Source organism: Varanus komodoensis, unplaced genomic scaffold, assembly GCF_004798865.1.
Source record: "Varanus komodoensis strain SLA01 unplaced genomic scaffold, ASM479886v1 scaffold149, whole genome shotgun sequence".
Lineage (NCBI taxonomy): Eukaryota > Metazoa > Chordata > Lepidosauria > Squamata > Varanidae > Varanus > Varanus komodoensis.
This window is the reverse complement of record NW_025335434.1, coordinates 123,808-144,046: the sequence shown is the minus strand read 5'-3', so window position 1 is coordinate 144,046 and position 20,239 is coordinate 123,808. Positions and strand designations below refer to the sequence as shown.

The following is a 20,239-nucleotide window of genomic DNA, read 5'->3' as shown; positions in this document are numbered from 1 at the left end:
GGGGGGGGGGGCTCCCGGGCAGCACTTCCCATGCCAAGCAGGCCTACTTTCAGAGGCCATGCCCCAGGCCTGAATTTTACAGCCCAGTCCCAATACAAGGGAGGAAAACTGCTGGAATGAGAGTGGGGGTGCTGTGGCACTGCGCATGTCAGGCCATGGTGCTGAACAGAAGATGCTGCATGCATGGAACAAAACAGGGCCCACCTAGCCCAGTGCCCTTGCTCTCTCTTTGGCTGTGGTGGCAACAAAAGAAGAGAGTGGCTGGATCGCAGCCTGATCCATCAAGGCTCATCTTAGATCTTTGCATGCTGGTGATTGTGTAGAGCTAGGAGCAGTCCAACTGCAAGCTCCCTACAGTTCAATTCTGCAGGCAAGAATAGCCCCTCACCAGTTACTTTCTTTTAACAAGTCTTGTCTGCATGACTAGATGGTGCCTCGTTCCAGATGCTCTGAAAGCTGCCACCCCGGATACGCCAAGGTGGAGAAAGAAGGACAGTCGGTCTGCTGCTACATTTGCGCTGCATGTGCCGAGGGGACCATCTCCACTCAGGAAGGTGGGTGGCTCCGCAGGAACGGGTCCCAGGGGGAGGGGGCAAAGATACACCCAGAGGGGAAACACTGGACACCCTTGCCCCAGATGGGATCACCTTGCCTAGCACAAGGCGATGAGGCTACGGGGGATTTCTTTGGTGCATCTACCCTGCTGCAGCAGGCCGGATGAAGGCAGATGAAGGCCAGATGAAGGCCCCTGATGAAAAGGTCTTTCCCAATCGATCTGCTAATCAAGCAGCCTACGGTGATTATCTGGGTGATCATTCCTCTTTGCAGGATCATCTCTACCATGTGCTTTTTAATTGTTTAAAATGTATTTTGCATTATCATTAGGGTTCTTGAATTGTAGTTTATTGTTTTATGTGTTATGGTCCCAGAGAACTTTGGCTATGGGGTGGTAGAGGCATGAAAGCAGTACAGTTAGGGTTAATGTTAATGAGTATGAACTCTATGAATCTCCATGGTTCTTCACTCAAAGAGAAGCTGGTCCCCCTCCTTCAAATTCAGGGGGGAGAGGCTCCCATCATCCCAGCAGTTGCTACAGTGGCTTCCCTGTGGGTGATGGATTTCATACCTGAGCCACCTTGGGGGTCAGTTAGGCAGGAAGGGGCCTGGTTCTATTAAGAGATGGGCAGCCAGAATGAGGGGGAGATGTTGATGAAGGACAGCGGACATCTCGGCACTCCTGCTCCAGGACGGTGTGAACAAGCTGGGCTGCTGGACCACCATCTTGTTGAGGCGGCACTGGGCAAACTGAGGCAGCCCAAGAACTCTCAGCCATAACGGCTGTGGGATGCTGCCCTCTTCTGGAGAGGTTGGAAAGTGGCTGACCAAGTGACGTCTGCCTCTCAGAGTGGCCTCTTCTGGCTGAGGTAGGGCATTCCTGTCCATTGCCCCAGGTGATGCTTGGGTAGCTTCCTGGCCACAGTCTGTGTCACTCCTTGAGGCTTTTCTGAATAAGATTTATTCTAAATAAACCTAATACAAAGAAAAACTAAAAACATCAATCATCAGAAGCATCAGACCTACTGGGTCAGCCCCCCACATTTTTTCTCTTTATGTTAACTTATAAATGTATTTAAATCTATGTGAAGCCCCGTTTCTCTAGCCAATAATAAAAAGAGTCCCAAGTTTGATAAAAGTCAGTTATCTTAAGACTTTTCATCTTCTCTTCCTTGCCCCTTGCCTACCTCTTTGCACTCCTTTCTGGTAAATCTTATTTTTACCTCCATGGACTGGGTCCCTTCCAGTTCAACTCAGTCCCAATTTCAGTGCCTCAGCTCAAGGGACCAGCTCTCTAAGCACCTTTCTGGTAGGAGAAGCAATCATGCAAGGCTGCGGCTTCCCACTTCTTTCAGTTCTTCCTCAACCCATCCGGGAGATTTTCCTACATTCGGCCGCAGTTCAGGATTCTGGGTCATGGGCACCTACAGGGACAGTCTGCCCTGTCTTCCTGCCAGGCAGGTTGGATGATTATGCCCTTCCTACATTCTTTCCATTAATAAAGGAGCTCAAATTGGTATGAATGTGAGAGACAGGTGAGCAATGCTGATTCCATTCTCCTCCTCCTCAGATGCAGAAAGCTGTGCCAGGTGCCCAGAAGATCAGCATCCCAATGTAGCCCAGGATCAATGTATCCCCAAAGTTATTGACTTCCTGTCCTACAAAGAGCCTTTGGGCATCACCCTGGCTTCCTTGGCCCTGTTCTTGTCCGTAAGCACGGGCTCTGTGTTAGCAATCTTAATCCTACACCAGGACACTCCAGTTGTAAAGGCCAACAACCGGGACCTCTCCTACATTCTCCTCATCTCCCTCCTGCTTTCCTTTCTCACCTCCTTCCTCTTTATGGGCCAGCCAAGGAAAGTCACCTGCCTCCTCCGACAAACAGCCTTCAGCATCATCTTCTCGGTCTCTGTCTCTTCTGTCTTGGCCAAAACGATCACTGTGGTGTTGGCCTTCCTAGCCACAAAGCCAGGCAATAAGGCCAGGAAGTGGCTGGGGAAGGGTCTGGCCAATGCTATTGTACTGTCCTGTTCCGTCGTTCAAGCTGCCATCTGCACCATCTGGCTGGGGATGTCTTCTCCATTCCCAGAGGCCGACATGCACTCCCAGGCTGGACAGATCATCCTGCAGTGCAACGAAGGCTCTGTGGCCATGTTCTACACTGCCCTCGGCTACATGGGCTTCCTGGCTGCCGTCTGCTTCACGGTGGCCTTCCTGGCCAGGAAGCTTCCTGGGACCTTCAACGAGGCCAAGCTGATCACCTTCAGCATGCTGGTCTTCTGCAGCGTCTGGGTGTCCTTCGTGCCCACCTACCTGAGCACCAAGGGCAAGTACATGGTGGCCGTGCAGGTCTTCTCCCTCATGGCCTCCAGTGCAGGACTGCTGGGCTGCATCTTTCTTCCCAAGTGCTTCATCATTGTATTTAGACCTGATCTTAATACAAAGGGGCATCTCATGCAGAAAAGTGTAGGTAGGGTCTGACCCTAATTCAGCCCCATCAGAACTGAGACCAGAGCCGAGCTTGCTGTAATGGACAGGGCAACACTTTGGAGATGATCTTGAACCTGCTGAAATCTCATGGATTCCAATCTCATGCTGATCTGCTAATTTAGGGCCTTTTCTGTGTCAGTGAGGGGGAGGACTTGTGGGCGGAAATGCTGCTTTGATCCATAATATGCTACATAGTATGGGACTAGTATACCTATAGATTCCCCAGGCAACTGCTTGGCCACTGAGTGAGGAGTCTGGACAGCCCTTGCATGGCTCTTGGCCTAGTCCTGCATGGATTTGCACACATTCTGACGCTGGGCTTCCACCAATGCCATTTCTCCCTGACGTTCAGTAATCCCAATGAATCCATCATTCCCTCAAAAGTCTGTGCTCACAATGCTGCACAGCTTTCCCTTTTGTAACTCTTCTCCCATGACCACCTTAGCAAATGCCTGCTTCTTGTAGCTTCCTCCGTTCCCCTTTGTGTGACCTTCAACATCTTGCCATAGTTCAACTTAATGACCAAACTTATGCTCTCTCTACTAGATGATACTTTATGCCTAGCTCAGAAAACTTTAGGCTGTCACTCTGAGAGGGGAGTTTAGGACAACTGCTCTGGTGATACACTAGCAAGGTGATGAAAAGCGACTAAATACACAGTGCATATGTGTATGTAAAGTTTTCAGCTTCTTCATTTTCCTTCCATCCAAACTTTGATGGAGCCACTCCATGGTAGCCCACACTGCCTGAAGCATCCAAGAGCTGAGCAGGGCTGTCAAGGACAGGCCATTGTCCAATGGACTCATCTATCCATGGGGTTGCTATAAGGTGGAGACAGCTTGACAGCACAACACAACCACATTCCCCTTCGGGACACGTTAGAGTTTATCCTTGGCATGCATGCAGAAGCTGTGTTTCCCAGCTGGCAGCTGCCTCCAAGTCCTGGCTTGGTGGCACTTTATACTGGGAAGTCGCAACACGGAGTGTCCCCTCACCTGAAGGATAACCGGAGGAGAGGCACAATGGCTGCTGCATATGCCATGGAAGTTATGCTGCTGGGCTTGATTGCTGGCAAGTGCCCATGAATGGTGGGCCCACCACCAGGAACTCGGACTCAGGGTGGCGACAGAGTGGACGGGAGTCCTGGGAGCAAAATGTCTAACGGTCTAAATGACATCAGTGAGGAGTCAGCTGCAGTGTTCTGTAGGGAAAGCTGGAGTTGTTAAGACAGCCCCAAGATATTGTAAAACACCCAAATGTTTAAACACCAGATGGTCAAAGTAACTTTGGGGCACTACGGTCAAGATAACTTTGACAGGAAGCACCTGAATGATTGCTCCTGCTGAAGGTACTTTGCTGTTATTGTGTTTATGTTTTATCCTACTAATCAGTAGTTCCATTTTTTATTGCAAAGATGCTGATTCTGGCTGGGAATGGACTATTCTGTATCGCTAGTGCACACTTTCCATATAGAGGAGGTTTCCCTCCTTCTTTTTCTAAGGTTTTGCTGGTGTTGCCTGCCTCTCCCACAGTCAGACAACAAACCAAGGAGATTCTTTTGCCCTGAGCAGGCACACCACACAAAGCTTCTCCAACACAGAATATAATTTATTGAATTAGTCTGAATACCATATCTGAAGACAAAACAAGGTAAAATCTGTTTAAAATTCTACATAAAAAGCAAATATAGATCAATACCTATGGAAAAAGAATAAAATACATTCTAAAATGCCGCAAAATATTATATGTCAAGGACTGCATTTAACATGTGGCCTTTACTAAACAAAAGAATTAAGTTTAAAAGGCTCTGAAAAGCAGTAAAATTTAAAAATGGAAGTAGTACATGCCAAAAGGGGTTTTATGTCCTCATAGTTCAAAATTCCCACCATTTATCTTTTTTCAGAGGCTGGAAGTCTTTACTTGAAAAGGAAGACAATTTTTTATCTATCAATTTATATCCTGCCTTTTTCCTACAAAGGGCTCAAAGCAGCTTACATCATTCTCCTCCTCCATCTTATCCCCACAACAACCCTGTGAGGTAGGTTGGGCTGAGAGTCTGTGACTGGCCCCAAGTCACCCAGTTGGCTCCATGGCTGAGTGGGACTAGAACCCAGATTGTCTGAGTCCCAGTCCCGCATTCTTAACCACTACACCACACTGGCTCTCAGTGTAGTTTTTGAGATATTGATCAGTTCCTTGTAGCAGGTGACTTTTTCTCACTTCCTAGCATTTCATTTTCATTAATACAAGCTCTCTAATATACATTCATTTACAACCCCCTGCCTTTCATTATGCTTTCCCTTCCACAAGGATTAATTCATTGGAAATAAAATTTCTAGCTATTAAAAATGTATTTCAATCTCTGCAAGATAGTGTGTCTATGTGTATGACACCCACCTGTGTGTACACACCTGTGTATAACTTTTGACCTATTCCAAAAGAGCGTAAAACAGCCAGAACATTTTCTTGGGCTTTTCCCCAGTGTGAATTTCCTGGAGCCTATTAAGTTCAATTTTATCGGTATTAAGAGCATTCCTACTGATTCACTCTTACTGAGATTATTTGATGTGATTAACCACACCTTGCTCTTAATCTCCCTCGGTATACTTATGCCAAAACATTCAAATCATTTGCACCATGAAGCTTCTTTGATGTAAAGATGTGAGCATGTCCCAAGCTCCCTTTATACTATAAATACTAAGTTTTTCCTGCCTCAAACTTATAATTAGAGTCCGATAGGTCTGAGGGAGCTGTTAACCAAGAAACAGTCTGGGGTAAACTGACAGTACACATACGTCTGAGCTGGGTTCGGCAAGTGCAGCTGAATCTCTCTCATTGGCAATCACAGCTGGGCCTTCCTCCTCATACGTTGGCCCTTGTTCCTGAGCCGACACTTCCTCATGCATATCCCTTGGGCAAAAGGGGGTTCTGGGAGTTAGGTGGGTTCTGCTACCATGGCTCTGAGCGTCCCACCGGATGCATTGCCACTGGTCTGCTTGGGAGCCATTGGTGGTAGAAGGAGAGTTTGGAAGCACATCAGGGTTCTGGACATGTTGGAAAGGGTTGTTTGGAAGTTCAGATGAGGCACAGTTCTCAGGTTGCTGCAGGTCTACCTCAGAAGAGGATTCATTTGAAGAATCAGATTCCTCCTCTTCCGAAGATGTCTCCCTGTGAGTTTTTAGATGTGATGTCAGGTACTCCCTTCGATTGAAGCTCTTCCCACACTCCAGACATTTAAACGGTTTCTCCCCTGTGTGAATTCTTTGATGCAAAGAAACATAGGCCCTCCGACTGAAGCGCTTGCCACACACTGTGCATTTGTATGGCTTTTCTCCTGTGTGAGTAGTTTGATGTAATGCAAGCGCTGGTTTTAGACTGAAGCACTTCCCACATTCCAAGCATTTGTATGGTTTCTCCCCTGCATGAGTTACCTGATGTAAGGAAAGGTATGCCTTCCGGCTGAAGCTCTTCCCACACTCTGAGCACTTAAATGGCTTCTCCCCAGTGTGGGTAGTTAAATGTAAAGTAAGGGAGGGTTTCAGACTGAAGCTCTTCCCACACTCTGGGCACTGATAGGGTTTTTCCCCTGTGTGGATTCTCTGATGGCAATTGAGGGCGCTGCTCTGGCAGAATCCCTTCCCACACTCCAAGCACTGATAGGGTTTCTCCCCAGTGTGTATGCTTTGATGGGAATTAAGGGCATACTTGCGCCTGAACCTCTTGCCACACTCCAGACATTTATACAGTTTTTCCCCAATGTGAATTATTTCATGGGCTCTCAGGGCACCCTTCTGCCTGAAGCTCTTTCCACACTGCAGACACGTAAATGGTTTCTCTCCTGTGTGAGTTCTTTGGTGACTAGTAAGGCTGTGCCTGCGATTGAAGCTCTTTCCACACTGTGAACACTGAAATGGTTTCTCTCCTGTGTGATTTCTTTGATGGGAGATAAGGCTGTCTTTCCGTCTGAACCTCTTTCCACACTCTATGCATTTAAATGGGTTCTCTCCAGTGTGAATTCTCTGATGACTAGTAAAGCTTTGCCTATGAATGAATTGCTTTCCACACTGCAAACATTCAAATGGTTTCTCTCCTGTATGAATTATCTGATGTGAAATGAGGCCATACTTATGTCTAAAGCTCTCTCCACACTCCAGACATTTAAATGCATTCTCCTCTGCATGAATTCTCTGGTGACTAGTCAGGCTTGGCTTGAGACGGAATCTCTTTCCACACTGTAAACATTCAAATGGCTTCTCTCCTGTGTGAATTCTTTGATGTGCAGTAAGGTCAAACTTGCGGTTAAAGCTCTTTCCACACTCCAGGCACTGAAATGGTTTCTCTCCTGTGTGGATTCTTTGATGGGAAATGAGAGTTGAGTTCTGTCTGAAGCTCCTTCCACAATGCAAACATTTATATGGTTTCTCATCTGTGTGGATTCTTTGATGGGAATTAAGCAGAGAGGCCTGACTGAAGCTCTTTCCACACTCCAGACATTTATACGGTTTCTCCTGTGTGTGAGTAGTTTGATGGGAATTAAGGATTGAAGCCTGTCTGAAGCATTTTCCACACTGCAGACATTTAAATGGCTTTTCCCCTGTGTGAGTTCTTTGATGAACTTGAAGGGCACCACTCTGGGAGAAACTCCTTCCGCATTCTAGGCATTTAAATGGTTTCTCCCCCGAGTGAATTCTTTGATGGATAGTAAGTGCCCCCTTTTGACTAAATGCTTTCCCACACTCCAGACAGTTAAACGGCTTCTCCCCTGTGTGTGTTCTTTGATGGGAGATTAGTACTCTACTCTGCTTGAAGCTTTTTCCACACTCAAGGCATTTGTATCTTTTCTCCATTCTCTCGATTGCCCAATGCCTGTTAATATGTCATCAAGCCTCTTTTCCAAACACAAGGCATTTTCTGCGTTTGTCTTCCTTAAGTGCTTTTCGCTGTACTGTAATCCTATGGAGATCAACCTCCAGACAAGCGATGAATTTCTTTCTATTTTTATTTCATTTCTTTCTGCCTTGCTTTCCTTGGGTGCTTGATATGCTCTGATATTTGTTTTCTCTCATACATCCCCAGCTAAAAGAAAGACAGAAACAGAGCATGAGAACAAAGAAGGCACTTTCAAATCAGAGAATTCACCTGTTTCTAATCCTTGGAAGGGAACTACCAAATCCAAAACCAGGAGGGTGGGCATCGAAGTGGCAAATGTGGTTTTATGTAACCAAGTTTAAAGTGAAGCACATTGGAACAACAACACAGAGTCATTGGTATATATATTGTTTACATTTTTATGAACTTTAATTGATTTTAAACTGCTAAATTTTGTTGTATTTTATGGATTCCTTTATTGCACTGCTGATTTTTAATGTCATGTACACTGCAGAGAGAGCCCTAAATTGTACTATAAGTTGTGGTATATAAATTTAAAAATAATTAATCAAACCTTGACGCCACACTTACTCTCAAGCCCATGGACACCCACAAGAATTGACAGGAAACTAGAAAGGCATCAGCTCCAATGGCAAAGATTTTAAAGGTTTTACACTGTCCTTCCCCATTAAAGCAAGTGCTCCAAGATCACCGCAGACGGGGACTGCAGCCAAGAAATTAAAAGACGCTCCTGGAGAGGAAAGCTATGGCAAATCTAAGCAGCATACTAAAAAGGAGAGACATCACCCTGCCAACAAAAGTGCGTGTAGTCAAGGCTATGGTTTTCCCAGTTGCAATGTATGGCTGTGAAAGCTGGACCATAAGGAGGGCTGAGCGCAAAAGGATTGTGACCTTTGAATTGTGGTGCTGGAGGAGACTCATGCGAGTCCCTTGGACCGCAAGGCGATCAAACTGGTCAGCCCTAGAGGAGATCGACCCTGACTGCTCTTTAGAAGGTCAGATACTGAAGATGAAACTTGACTACTTTGGCCACCTAATGAGAAGGAGGGACTCCCTGGAGAAGAGCCTAATACTGGGAACAATTGATGGCAAAAGAAGGAGGGGACGGCAGAGGATGGGGTGGCTGGATGGAGTCACTGAAGCAGTTGGTGTGAGCTTGAGTGGACTCCGGGGGATGGTGGAGGACAGGAAGGCCTGCAGGAGTGTTGTCCACGGGGTCACGATGGGTCGGACGCAACTTCACGACTAACAACAATAACAACAACAACAAGCCATGGAAAGAAGTTAAAAGGGACCTTGATAAAGGCATCCTCTGTATCCCTTTAGTTGAGCTCAAAAACAAAATATGGAGCTGGTGTGGGCAGCTGGAAAATACCTACTCCAGCGAGGGCTACCTGTCAGAGTAGACAATTTTGGCTTAGGTGGAGCTAGGCGAATCAGGTTTTATTTTTAGCTGTGTCCTGTACTCTTGGTAAACATCAAGGAATACTGGTGAATGTGCTCTGAACATGGATTCCTGACACCAGCCTGTCAGCTGTAGTCTGAATCAGTTGCAATATATAAACCCTCTTCAAGGACAGCCCCATGTGGAGCACGGCACAGTAGTCCAACCTTTTTTTTTTAAATAAGTTTTATCTGAAATTATAATCCTAAAAAACAAAACAAAAACTACAAACAACATCCATCATCAAAAACATCGAGCCCACTGGGCCAGCCCCCACACCCTTCTCTTTCCATTTATGATAACTTACAAACATATTTAAATCTATGCAAAGTCCCGTTTCTCTAGCCAATAATAAATCTCAAACCAATATCAATTCTCTAGCCAATATCAAACTTGGGACTCTTGATAGAATGCACAGTAGTCCAACCTTAATACTGACAAGGTACGGAGAACGGTGTCAAAGAGGTGCAGTGAGGCAGGTTCCCTTAGGAATGTAGTGGATAAGTAGAGCTGATAGCCAGAGCCAGTGGGGGCTTGGGAGATCCGAGTTTTACTCCCACTCCACCATGAAGCTCACCGAGTGATTTTGGGTCAGCTGTGGACCTCCTGCCTAACCTACCTCACAGGGTTGCTGTGTTGAGGTATGTAACATGGTGCTGTGTAAGCTGCCTTCGGTCCCTCGCAAGAAGAAAAAAGGTACGCTGTCAATGCAATGTAATAAAAAGAACAAGAACTGACCTTTTTCAAGGAAAGGAAAAAGACGTTCACTCAGGGAGGCCACGTAACTTAATTCCTCACTGCAGCTCCCTTGCGCAGGGCCTCTGACCTGCATCCAGCAGGGTCATGTCTTCCTTGGTGAAATGCACAAGGGTGCTGGGAGGGAGGGAAAAAGAAAAGCAGGAATGCATGCCTTACATACATGTATTCAGCTGCTGTGGGAAAACCAAAGCTACCTATTATTACAACACTTCTACATGCTGTGCCCCCAGTGTTTGTTCTCCATCTCAAGATTATGAGAAAGCATGTTCCTAGGACTAAATGAGGTTTGGAGCCCGGCATTGCCAGCCAGAGTACTTCTGTGGAGGAGTCTGCATTTTCAGATTTTGAAGTCTGGAGCACATCCTCCAGTACACCCTTGTTTTTCCTTTGCACAGAGTTTATATGGAGAGATGACTGCATTGGGCTGTGAAATGCAGTGGAGTATATTATCAGTGTCAGAGGCAGTGTGTAGAGTGGTTAGAGTGCTGGACTGGGGCTTAGAAGAATTGGGTTGTAACCCCCACAGGCTATGATGCTCCTTGGACCTATCTAAACCATTTGCTGACTCTTAGCCTAACTTCTCGGGGTTGCTCCAATATGTTGCAGTCACTTGGCCCTGAATGGGCAGTTCCAAACCATAAGCTTTCAACAGATCTGCTCCCGGTGGAGATGAAAATGCTTAGAACTGGCCCCTTGATCTGGATTAACACAGCTGCCTGCCATTTATATATTCCTTGGAGGGTATGTTGAGCGCTGCCCCCCACTAAAAGAAAAGTTCAGAAACAGGCAACTGTTCTGCATTCTCCCACTTGAAGACACATGAAAATGTTTCCTTCAGCTTTTTTGCAATCTCCTAATCCTCTGCTAGTGCTCCTTTAATCCCATTATTATCCAGTGGTCCAACTGCTTCTCTAGCTGGTTTCTTTCTGTTGATATGTTTAAATAATCCTTGATTGTTGGCCTGGATGGTGCTGGCATCCTGCCCCTGAAATGCTTCTCTTATTTTTTTGCTTGCTTCCTTGCACACACTTGTGCTTACTTCCTGGAACCAAGGTTCCATTTAGATGCCAGGAAGCACTTCCTGACAGTTAGGACCCCGAGGGTGTGGAATGGGCTTCCAGGAGAGGTTGTTAAGGCCCCATTGGTGACAGCGTTCAAAGATAGGCTGGACATGCACATGGTGGGCATGTCATGAGCGGAGCTGGCTGGAGCCAGGGGTCAGACTAGATGGCCTGGGAGACCCCTTCTGATTCGCTCTGTTTCTATGATCTGGGAAATGTTTCCATTCCTGAAAAGGAAGCCTTAGTTGCTGTAATAGCTTCCTTGACTCTATGCATTAACCATGCTAGTGATGTCTTGGACTTCATGCAAACTTTCCTAACTTGTATGCATTCCGTCAAAGCTTTTATTATTGCAGTTTTGAAGAATCTCTACGTTTTTGGAAGGTATTTAACCCACTTGATTCCCATCTTTAATTTCTTTCCTTTCCCCACAGTTCCCTTATTTTAGAGAGGTTCCATGTTTGAAGTCAAATGTGACGGGGTGGGACGTCCTTAGCTACCTTCCACTTAACTGCATATTCAGTCTAATAGCGCTGTGGGCAGTTTCCAGTTTTACATCCCCGACTAGGCCCTGTGCAACCCCTCCCAGGCCTAAATCCAGGATTGCCTCCCCTTCGGTTGCTTCCATGACCAGTTGCTCCAGGGCACTGTCATTTACGAATTCGAGGATTTAGGAATTCGAGGACTCAGAACTGGAACATGCATTTATCCTGTCGGTGTGCGGGATAGTTGAAGTCGCCCGTTCTTACAGTATTCCCATTCTTACTTCCCATCACGAGAGCACCTTTTGCTTTCTGCTCTGGGGGACGATCGCGGACTCCCACAACTACGTCAGCTTCGGAGCCAGGGATTTCCACCCATGGTGCTTCCGTGGAAATCCTTTAGATCGTTAAGCCAGCCAAACTCGATGCCCTCCCTAACACACGGGGCAGCGCCCCCTCCAGAGCGCCGTTCCCTGTCCTTCCTATACAACTGATACCCAGGGCTGACCGTACCCCGCCGGTCCCTCCGCTCCACCAGGCTCCTGTCCCGCCCGATCTCTCTCTGGGCGCTGGTTCCGAGGCGGGGACCGGGAGGGGGTTCCCCTCGCTCCCCCAAAGCGACTTCTCGCGGCCTCCTCCCCGCCCCGTGCGGCCCCCTCACCTCTTCGCCGCTGGCCCTTCCCTCCGGCCGGCCGGCCGCCCCACTCGTCGCCAAGATCCCTCCCAGCCCCACTTCCCTTCCGGGAATACAAAGGAGAGGGCACTTCCGGGCGCTCCCCCTCCCCCCAGTGGGAACTTCCTACCTCTCTAGGAAGCGGCGCTCGGCGCCCTTAACCCTTGAGGGGCTGAGGGCAGAAGCTGCCGGCCCCTTTCCAGCTGCCCCTTCTCCGGACTCCTCGTCCGGCTGCGGGGCGGCGTCCCGAGGAGGGGCCGGAAGGGTGGGGAGAGAGGCCGCGGAGGCATCGGACGCGGGCGGGGAGGCCGGCTGGGCTTCCGCGCCTTCTCTTCGGAGGCTCCAGCCTGCTGGACTATATCCCACCTAGCCGTGGCAAGTGGCTGCGGATCATGGGACTTGCAGATGGGGGAAGGCCGCATTGGCTGTTTCTACCCCAGTTTCTTTCCGGAGAAGTCCGAGTCTACTTCACGGTCCAGCTTCGGTCGCCGTTCCCTCCCCTCCAGCTCAAGGGTTAATAAACTCAGCTCCGATTCCTAGAGAGACAGGAGGTTCCGCCCTGGGGAGGGACGGTCCTCGGAAGTGTCCCTCTTTCCTATATCCGGAAGGGAAATCGGGCTGCGCAGGGTACCCGGCGAGGGGGAGCGGTGGCTCGAGCGGGAGGAAAGAGGTGAGGGGGCGGCGGTGTTTCGGGGGTGCTGGCGAAGGACGGAGGTGCTGAGAGGTTGCTTTGGGGGGAAAGAAAAGCCCGCCTTTCGGAATGATAGCCGGGGGGGGGGGGACCCCGGGACGTGCCCGCTGGCGGGGGCAGGGAGCGCGCGCGGAGGCGCTTGCGGTAATTGAGGCGCTGGGGGACGCGCGGGGCCGCGCAGGCGCGGGGGGGGGGGCAGGCCGGGGAAGGAGAGTCCCCGCAGTCAGCCCGGCCAGCTCGAGTTATAGCCCCAAGTCGAGGAAAGGATAGTGGTGGGTGGCTGCTGGTGGGAAAGTCTGGCTAAATCCTGGCAGAAAAACGTTGCCTATATGTGCTTTTGTGCTATAAAGTCAAATCTGCCCTCCTGAAAAGCACCAGCTGCCCAAGCCGAGTCACTGTTTAAAATGGCATTCCTCCCCCCTCCTTTCTCTTGCTCTTCTTCTCACCTCTAGCTGTAAGCCAGAGTAGACAGGCCATTCAGTCGAGTGTACATTATATACATTCACAATGTCGTTAAATAATCTATAGGAATTCAGTTTACCAAGAAGTACCTATTTGCTAGCCCAGAGGGCACCATGCGCCCTGGCCAGTCAAGATGGTACAGAACCATTACTCAGGGTCTGAGTCTAGATGAGCATACGAGTTCATGAATGGTTGGTTTCTCGGTAGCCTGAATTTATATGTCTAAGCAGACCTGCTGATGGGCTTCAAGTTTCTGGAAGTTACGCAACTGAAGTGTCAATACACTGCTGATCTTCCTTTATCTGTTCTGTATATGATGATCTCAGAATTTCATTGTAATGTCTGCATTCTGTCATCAATTGCTCTTTTCCTGTGTATGTAACCGGGAGAGTATAAAATATCCTGTAATTGTATTGAAACCTCACAGTCGAGTTTACCTCTGCCTGCCCAGTAATGCATTATCGTGAGTCGAACCACGGAAACCTGGGCTAAATAATAAAGCAGCAGATGGTCTGAACACTTGATCTTTCCCACAAACCCAGTTTTATCTCCTCACAAATTGAAATTCCGGGATTCTGTCACTACCTGCCGCCTAATCCATATTCACAACACCCCGGGGAGGGAGGCTGCAGCTTCCCCTGGACTACATATTTGGTCGGTGGCCTAAGAGGCTGGTCATTCTCTCAGACAGACTGACTTAGCTCCCTTGGTTCTTGCAAAGGGGACAGGATCCTGTGTGAGAACTGTGAAATATTAAGAAAAGCAGTCTTTTTTCCCTCCCCGACAGAGTGGCTCTGGGGATCTGATGCCCCAGTCTGACTTTCCAACCTGAAGAAAAGGAGGAAGACCTGCTTGTACAGGAGACAATGACAGGTAGGTTCTCAGATATATCATGAGACTGTGTCAAACCTCAGTCAGCTGGTGAATTTCCACCATTCTTTTTTACATCCCCCAGAACAAAGTAGAGTTTTGAAGCTTTTTGTTTTCCTGCAGATATGTCTAGTTATCTCCTGCACTTTGTTCTTGAGAGTTTGTTTGCAATATTCCACATGCTCTGCCAATGTTATTTCAGGTAAACTCTTAGCACTAATGTTATTGTGAGTTTACTTCTTGGAGTGATATGACCAAAAAGTGACAAATAAATATGCAAAGTTGCCATGGTCGTTATTTTCATTTCTATTCTGCCCAATAGCCAAACTGTTTGGGAGGTTCACCATAATTCATGTGTATAGATGCAGTAGTAAACATGGGTAAAATAAAAATACAGATGCAATCAAATACAATGTCCAATTCCAATATGATAAAGTAAATCAGTTTTTAAAAAGCTAAAATTTCAATTAAAAGAAGACCGCTTCATTGTTGAGATGTTTTTTCGTATGCCATTAAATGCCTGAGAATAGAAGGTAGTTTTAAGCTGATGCTGAAAGGATGGCAGTGTTGGTTCCAGGTGGGCCCCAGTGGCATTCCATTATTCCTGAAAAGGCGATTTTTCTTAATACCTCTCTCCAAGCCTTCCTTGGAGGTAACAATCTGGGGAAGGCCTCAGAGAAAGGTCACAGTGTCTGGGTAGACTGAGGTTGGGATAAACATTCTGTCAGGTCCCAATCCATGCAGGGCTTTCTGGGTTAGGACCAGCCCCTTGAACTGGGGTCAGAAAGATATAAGCAGCAGACTGGAATTGGTTTTAGATGTTTAGATATTTTGCTCCCACTGATAATTCAAGATGCTGCATTTGCACAAAGGCAGCTCCATGCAGAGTGTACAATGCACACTTGTGCATTGCGGAGTCTTAACTTTAAACATGATAGATTTATTCTGTGCAGTCTCCTGTGTGCGTTTTCTTTAGTTTAACAGGGCTAGAATTTGATCACAGGGCTATCAAAACCTCTGATGTCTACTTAGTGGTAGCATATCCCTGAGATCCCTGGTAGTGGTGCTTGCCAGCTTTACTACACCGGAGATCCTTTTCCCTTGACATTTTGGGGTTTGAACCTGGGACGTTGTGTGTACAGAGCATGGGCTCTGTTTCTGAGTGATTCCCAGCATACAAAGGCAAGGGTGCAGTTCGTCATGACCATCAGTAAGCGTGTGCCCAGTGGACACTGGATTACCATAAGATTTACGTAACATTCTGTTTATTTAAAAGCTCTTACTTGCCACTTATAAGTCAAATGGCTCCTTCAGGCAGTATACAAAATTTAGAAAACATCAATAGTGTAGTGAGGAAACTTGTTTTACTACAGTTCTTCATGCCGCAGCCAAAATTTGTATCTTGCTGGTAATGATGTACCTCTGCCTGATAGGATATTCAGTGGACCAGCTCGTCGAGTGCCAGATTTGGGAGGAAGTGGAGGGTTGGGTGCATGGGAAGAGAGGGCAGGAAGCAGTCTAGCTGGAGAGTCCTGGCTCAGTTCTGAGAATCCGGAAAGTGTGCATGAGCTGCTGGCTTGCACAGAGCATGGCCTTGCACAGCTGCCAGCCATCTCTCTTCCTTCTTCTGGAAGTTTCTTTCCAGAAGCAGAGGGGCAAATTCTCTTGCCTATCAGTGTGCTGAAGTTGCAGCAGCCTCTCCAAATGAAAATGAACATGATCTTGGAAAGTATTTTGATTTCCTCCGCTGTTTTTGAAGCTCTCTTTTCACTCATCTATCTTTGAGCCTGCTTCTTTCCAGAGCAGAGGACAATATATAATGTTTAACATCAACATTGCTAGAGTTTTATCTTTCCTATTATCCCTTAAATTTTCTTTGGAATCCTTTCTCTTGATCTTTCAAGTTTGTATTGTGACCTCCAATAAAACTAAAGAGAAAAAGACTAGAGAACAGAAAGTAAAGGAAAAATGTATTTTGTTTACATTTTACCAAATTGGTGGGCATCCTGTGACAGTTAATTCCACAGCTTAACTATCTGCTGCATGCAGACATATTTCCTTTTATCTGTTTTAAACCTCCACCACTCAGCTTCATGGGATGTCCCCAGGTTCAAGTATTATGGAAGAGGGAGAAAAATGCCTCCCTCTGTACTTTCTCTGCACTGTGCATTATTTTGAATGCCTCTACCATCTCTCCCCCTCAATTACCAATTTTCTAGGCTAATTGGCCCTGGATAGAACAAGAAAGCTGCTCCATCTCCTGATCCATTTCTGTTGCCCTTCTCTGTCCTTTTTCCAGGACATTTCAGTAATGTCCTTTTTCAAGTAAGGAGACCAGAACTGAACACAATATTCCAAGAGTAGTTGCACCAAGGATTGGTAAAAGGGCAGTTCTGTTTTCTATTCTATTCCTAGTTCTTTCTAGCAGCAAGTTTGCCTTCTTCACAGCAGTTGAGCACCAGGCCGACATTTTCATCCAGCTGCCCACCACTACCCACGATCCCTTTCTTGCTCAGTCACTGCAAATTCAGATCCGCTCAGTGTATACCTGAAGCTGGGAGTTTTTGCCCCAGCATGCATTGCTCTACACTCCCTTATGTTGAACGGCACTTGCCATTTTGATGCCTCTTCTCCCAACTCCTTGGAGCCCAGTCACTGGAGGTTGAGATGACCTGACCAAGTGAAGAGACACTGGAGAAGCTGGCTCCTAGCCAGAACGCAGGAGCATTCCTATATATGCCGGGCAAGAGCCGCTCGCGTTGCCTGTGGACCAAGGTGCAGGAACTGCCTTTGATGCTGTGCGTAAGAGACGGCTGTCTGCAGCCACACACACAGCCAGCGCCCCTGCCTGCTGAGGGACACGGAAGAGCACCATACAAGCCCCCAGCTGTGCAAGGGGCACCCCTCATTCCAGGGGAAGCCTTACATGTATGGAAGGACCTGGCTGAGGAGCCCAAGTGTGAGATGGATCGATTCCATGATGGAAGCCCCAGCTTTGGGTTTACTGGAACTCAGCAGGGTGGTCAAGGATAGGACCTCCATTCCTCTTGGGGGGCCTCCATTCATCTTGGGGGGCCTCCATTCATAAGGTTGCCGTAAGTCAGAGAAGGCCCAGCCTAGACAGAGCGATCCAGCAAGGAGCTGAATCTGGAAACAGCCTCTGCAAGGAGATGTTAAAAGGTTCAGGACAGACAGTGGGCTCTGGACAGAGCACCCAGCAAGCCGGGTGACTCATTCAGTCAGAAAACTACATGCACACGGTTTGTTAGCTATTTGGCCAGAGGTGCACAGCCATCCACCAGGTGGGTCCATTTTGGGTATCTGGCAGAGCCGCAGGCGCTTGTGACGACCAACTGTTTTCCGTGCCTCCTGGACAAAGCAGGAGCACAGCCGTCAACATATTCAACACATTCTGCTCACCCACATTCCTGTCCTCCTGAACTCACGCCAGCCTTCCCACTCTTGGCAGCAGCTTCTTCAAGAGCTCCTGCTGAGAGCATCGCACCACTTCCAAAGCGGAGTCCATCGCATGTGCCTGTCACGAGAACCCTCCAAGAGCTAGGGCCTTCCCTTTCCGCCAAGAACCCCTGAATCCTCTCCAGGCCAGAAAAAACGCCACAGGGCAGGCAGCCCTGGCCAGAATGGCCCAGACGAGCCTGTTATCCATATCCTTCCCCCTGTCCCCATCTTTTCTGATGGGAATTACAGGAACAGGAAATTACTGTGATGGGAATTACAGGAACAGGGATCCTCACCAAGAGAGGCCAAGTGCTCGGGATTCTCTGTCATGGTTCCCTTGGACAGACACCCCTGTGCTCATCCAGCAGGGGTTGCTCCTCCTTGGTGAAATGCAGGACCACCTCCTCAAGGGGCACACCAGGAGCTGAAAGAGGGGAAAGGGAAAGAATGCATTGCATGCGACATACAGCTAGTTGTGTCATTCATTTAGACCATAAATTCTATTCCACTTTATGGTAAGCCATTAAAAACTAGTTTGTTCACACAGTGAATATGGCCATAAAAGCACAGTACATTAATCACTAGTAAGTCACCTCATTCTGACCGGTCGCCCTGCAGGGAAAGGGTGACGTCTACAGCACACATCTGAAGAGCAAGGCTGAAGATGCCTGCTTCAGGGAATGTGTTCCCGATGGCAGATGCTGGAACATGAAACTTAAGAGGTATTCCAGAGGTGAACCTCAGGACCATGGGATGGGGTTCCATCAGATCGTCTCCTGAGGACCACAAATCCATCACTTAGAACAACCAACAATGGCAAATAGTAAATTTGATCTTTATTACTCCACACAGAAGAAAAATCCCTTTGCCTTAAAAGAGTTTTGTAGGTTGTAGCTATGACCCGAAAGAGATTTTGGTCACTTTGGATGATTATCTGAATAAGCCAGGAGGGTGTTGCCAGTACTTCTTTGTTCCAGGATGACTCACATCAATTGCAACCCAATATCAACTGCAAAGAGATGACTGGACTCACAATTCTGCACTGGGCTTCTCCTGCCAGGAGTATTTCCCCCACCCTCCACCATTCTTGTTTCACATCACAGAGGAATCAAGAAAAAGCAGAGCTGGAAGGGGCCACAAAGGCCATAGGGTCCAGCACCCTGTTCAGTGCAAGACTCCAGTTAACCATTCCTCTCAGATGGCTGTCTAGCTGCATCCTGAATGCCTCCAGTGTGGGAGAGGCCACAACCCCCCAAGGTCATTGGTTCCACTGTTGTACCACTCTCTACAGACAAGAATTTTTTCTTGGTATCTAGTCAGAATCTGGCTTCCTGTAACTTGAGCCTGTTATTCCATGTCCTCCACTCGGGGATGATTGAGAAGAGATCCTGTCTTTCCCATTTGTGACAGCCTTTGAAGTACTTGTAGAATGCTATCATACCTCTCCTCCTCTTCTCAAGCCTGAACATGCCCAGTTCTTTCAATCCATCCTAACAGGACTTCATTTCTGATCCCCAGATCATCCTTGCTGCCCTCCCCTGAAGCCCTTCCAGCTTGTCTGCATCTTTCTTAAACTGTGATGCTGAGAACTAGTCACAGTATTCCATTGAGGCCGAAGCAGTGCTGAACAGAGAACTAGTACTAAAAGGAGTTCTCCCAAAGGCAAAATGAAGTTCAGCATGTGGAAAAGGGTTAAAATGGATTCTAGTAAAGACTGGGGGTCCTACGTCGATGGTAAAGCACCTGTTTGCATGCAGAGGGACCCAGGTTCAATCCTGGCATCTGAAGGTAGGGCTGAGAAAATGTAGCCTGAAATCAGAGACCCCTGCTAACAATCCGTGTCAGTAATATTGGGCCAGATGAGCTCAGAGTATAGCACACCTTTCTATGTTCCACTGCTCTTACTTGGACTGATGGAATGGGAGAATGGTCAGCAGTTAATCCATTTGGAATCTTGAGGGGTAATATCATCCCCCAGAAATACTTCCTTGGGAAATAGCTTATGTATTGTTTTCCAAATGACAAATGTGGTCCTCTCCCCTTTACATGAACTCAAAGAATGTGGGCTGAGACCATAACTGGCCTCAGAAATCAATGCCCGAGTCGGCTGGGGAGGAAAGTATGGAAACTTCACAAGGCTGTTGTGGTTTTTCTTTCGGGGTGTGAACAAACACTGTGAACTGCCAAGGGCATCAGAGCAGCCTTCCTCAATTTAACACCCATTCAATGTGTTGGACTACATCTCCCATCGACTACGTCGGCTGGGGGTGACGGGAGTTGTAGTCCGGTACATCTGCAGGACCCCTCACCTAGTGTTCCTCCCCTTCCTTCTGCTCTGCTCCCCTCCCGCCCCCCAGCGAGGCTCTCCGCTGGCCCCGAGGCCCCCACGCGCCCCCCGCCCTC

General features: G+C 47.8%; 1 protein-coding gene, 1 long non-coding RNA gene and 1 pseudogene across 7 annotated transcripts; 2 read left to right on the top strand and 1 right to left on the bottom strand.

The window, feature by feature from the left end:
* The window catches only part of LOC123020261, a 187,052-nt pseudogene that overhangs the window by 146,641 nt on the left and 20,172 nt on the right, over positions 1-20,239 (top strand).
* Positions 4,633-18,642, bottom strand: LOC123020265 (zinc finger protein 260-like). 6 transcript variants are annotated; one of them, XM_044423726.1, is made up of 3 exons: positions 18,430-18,642; positions 18,133-18,260; positions 4,633-8,121 (listed from the first exon to the last, which is right to left on the bottom strand). In XM_044423726.1, the coding sequence occupies exon 3, from the start codon at positions 7,890-7,892 to the stop codon at positions 5,799-5,801; it is 2,094 nt and encodes a 697-aa protein (XP_044279661.1). In that variant the 5' UTR covers positions 7,893-8,121; positions 18,133-18,260; positions 18,430-18,642; the 3' UTR covers positions 4,633-5,798. The 6 variants fall into 6 exon arrangements, with proteins under 6 accessions (XP_044279661.1, XP_044279659.1, XP_044279657.1 ...); XM_044423724.1 differs by lacking the exons at positions 18,133-18,260; positions 18,430-18,642 and adding exons at positions 10,118-10,252; positions 12,721-12,840; XM_044423722.1 differs by lacking the exons at positions 18,133-18,260; positions 18,430-18,642 and adding exons at positions 10,118-10,252; positions 12,485-12,705.
* Positions 12,685-14,663, top strand: LOC123020268. The gene is made up of 2 exons (XR_006414037.1): positions 12,685-13,024; positions 14,295-14,663. It is a non-coding gene; the product is annotated as an uncharacterized LOC123020268 (long non-coding RNA).

Excerpts from the sequence above, each read along its gene's own strand:
- LOC123020265 (XM_044423726.1), bottom strand. The coding sequence starts at position 7,892 with ATGGAGAAAAGATACAAATGCCTTGAGTGTGGAAAAAGCTTCAAGCAG.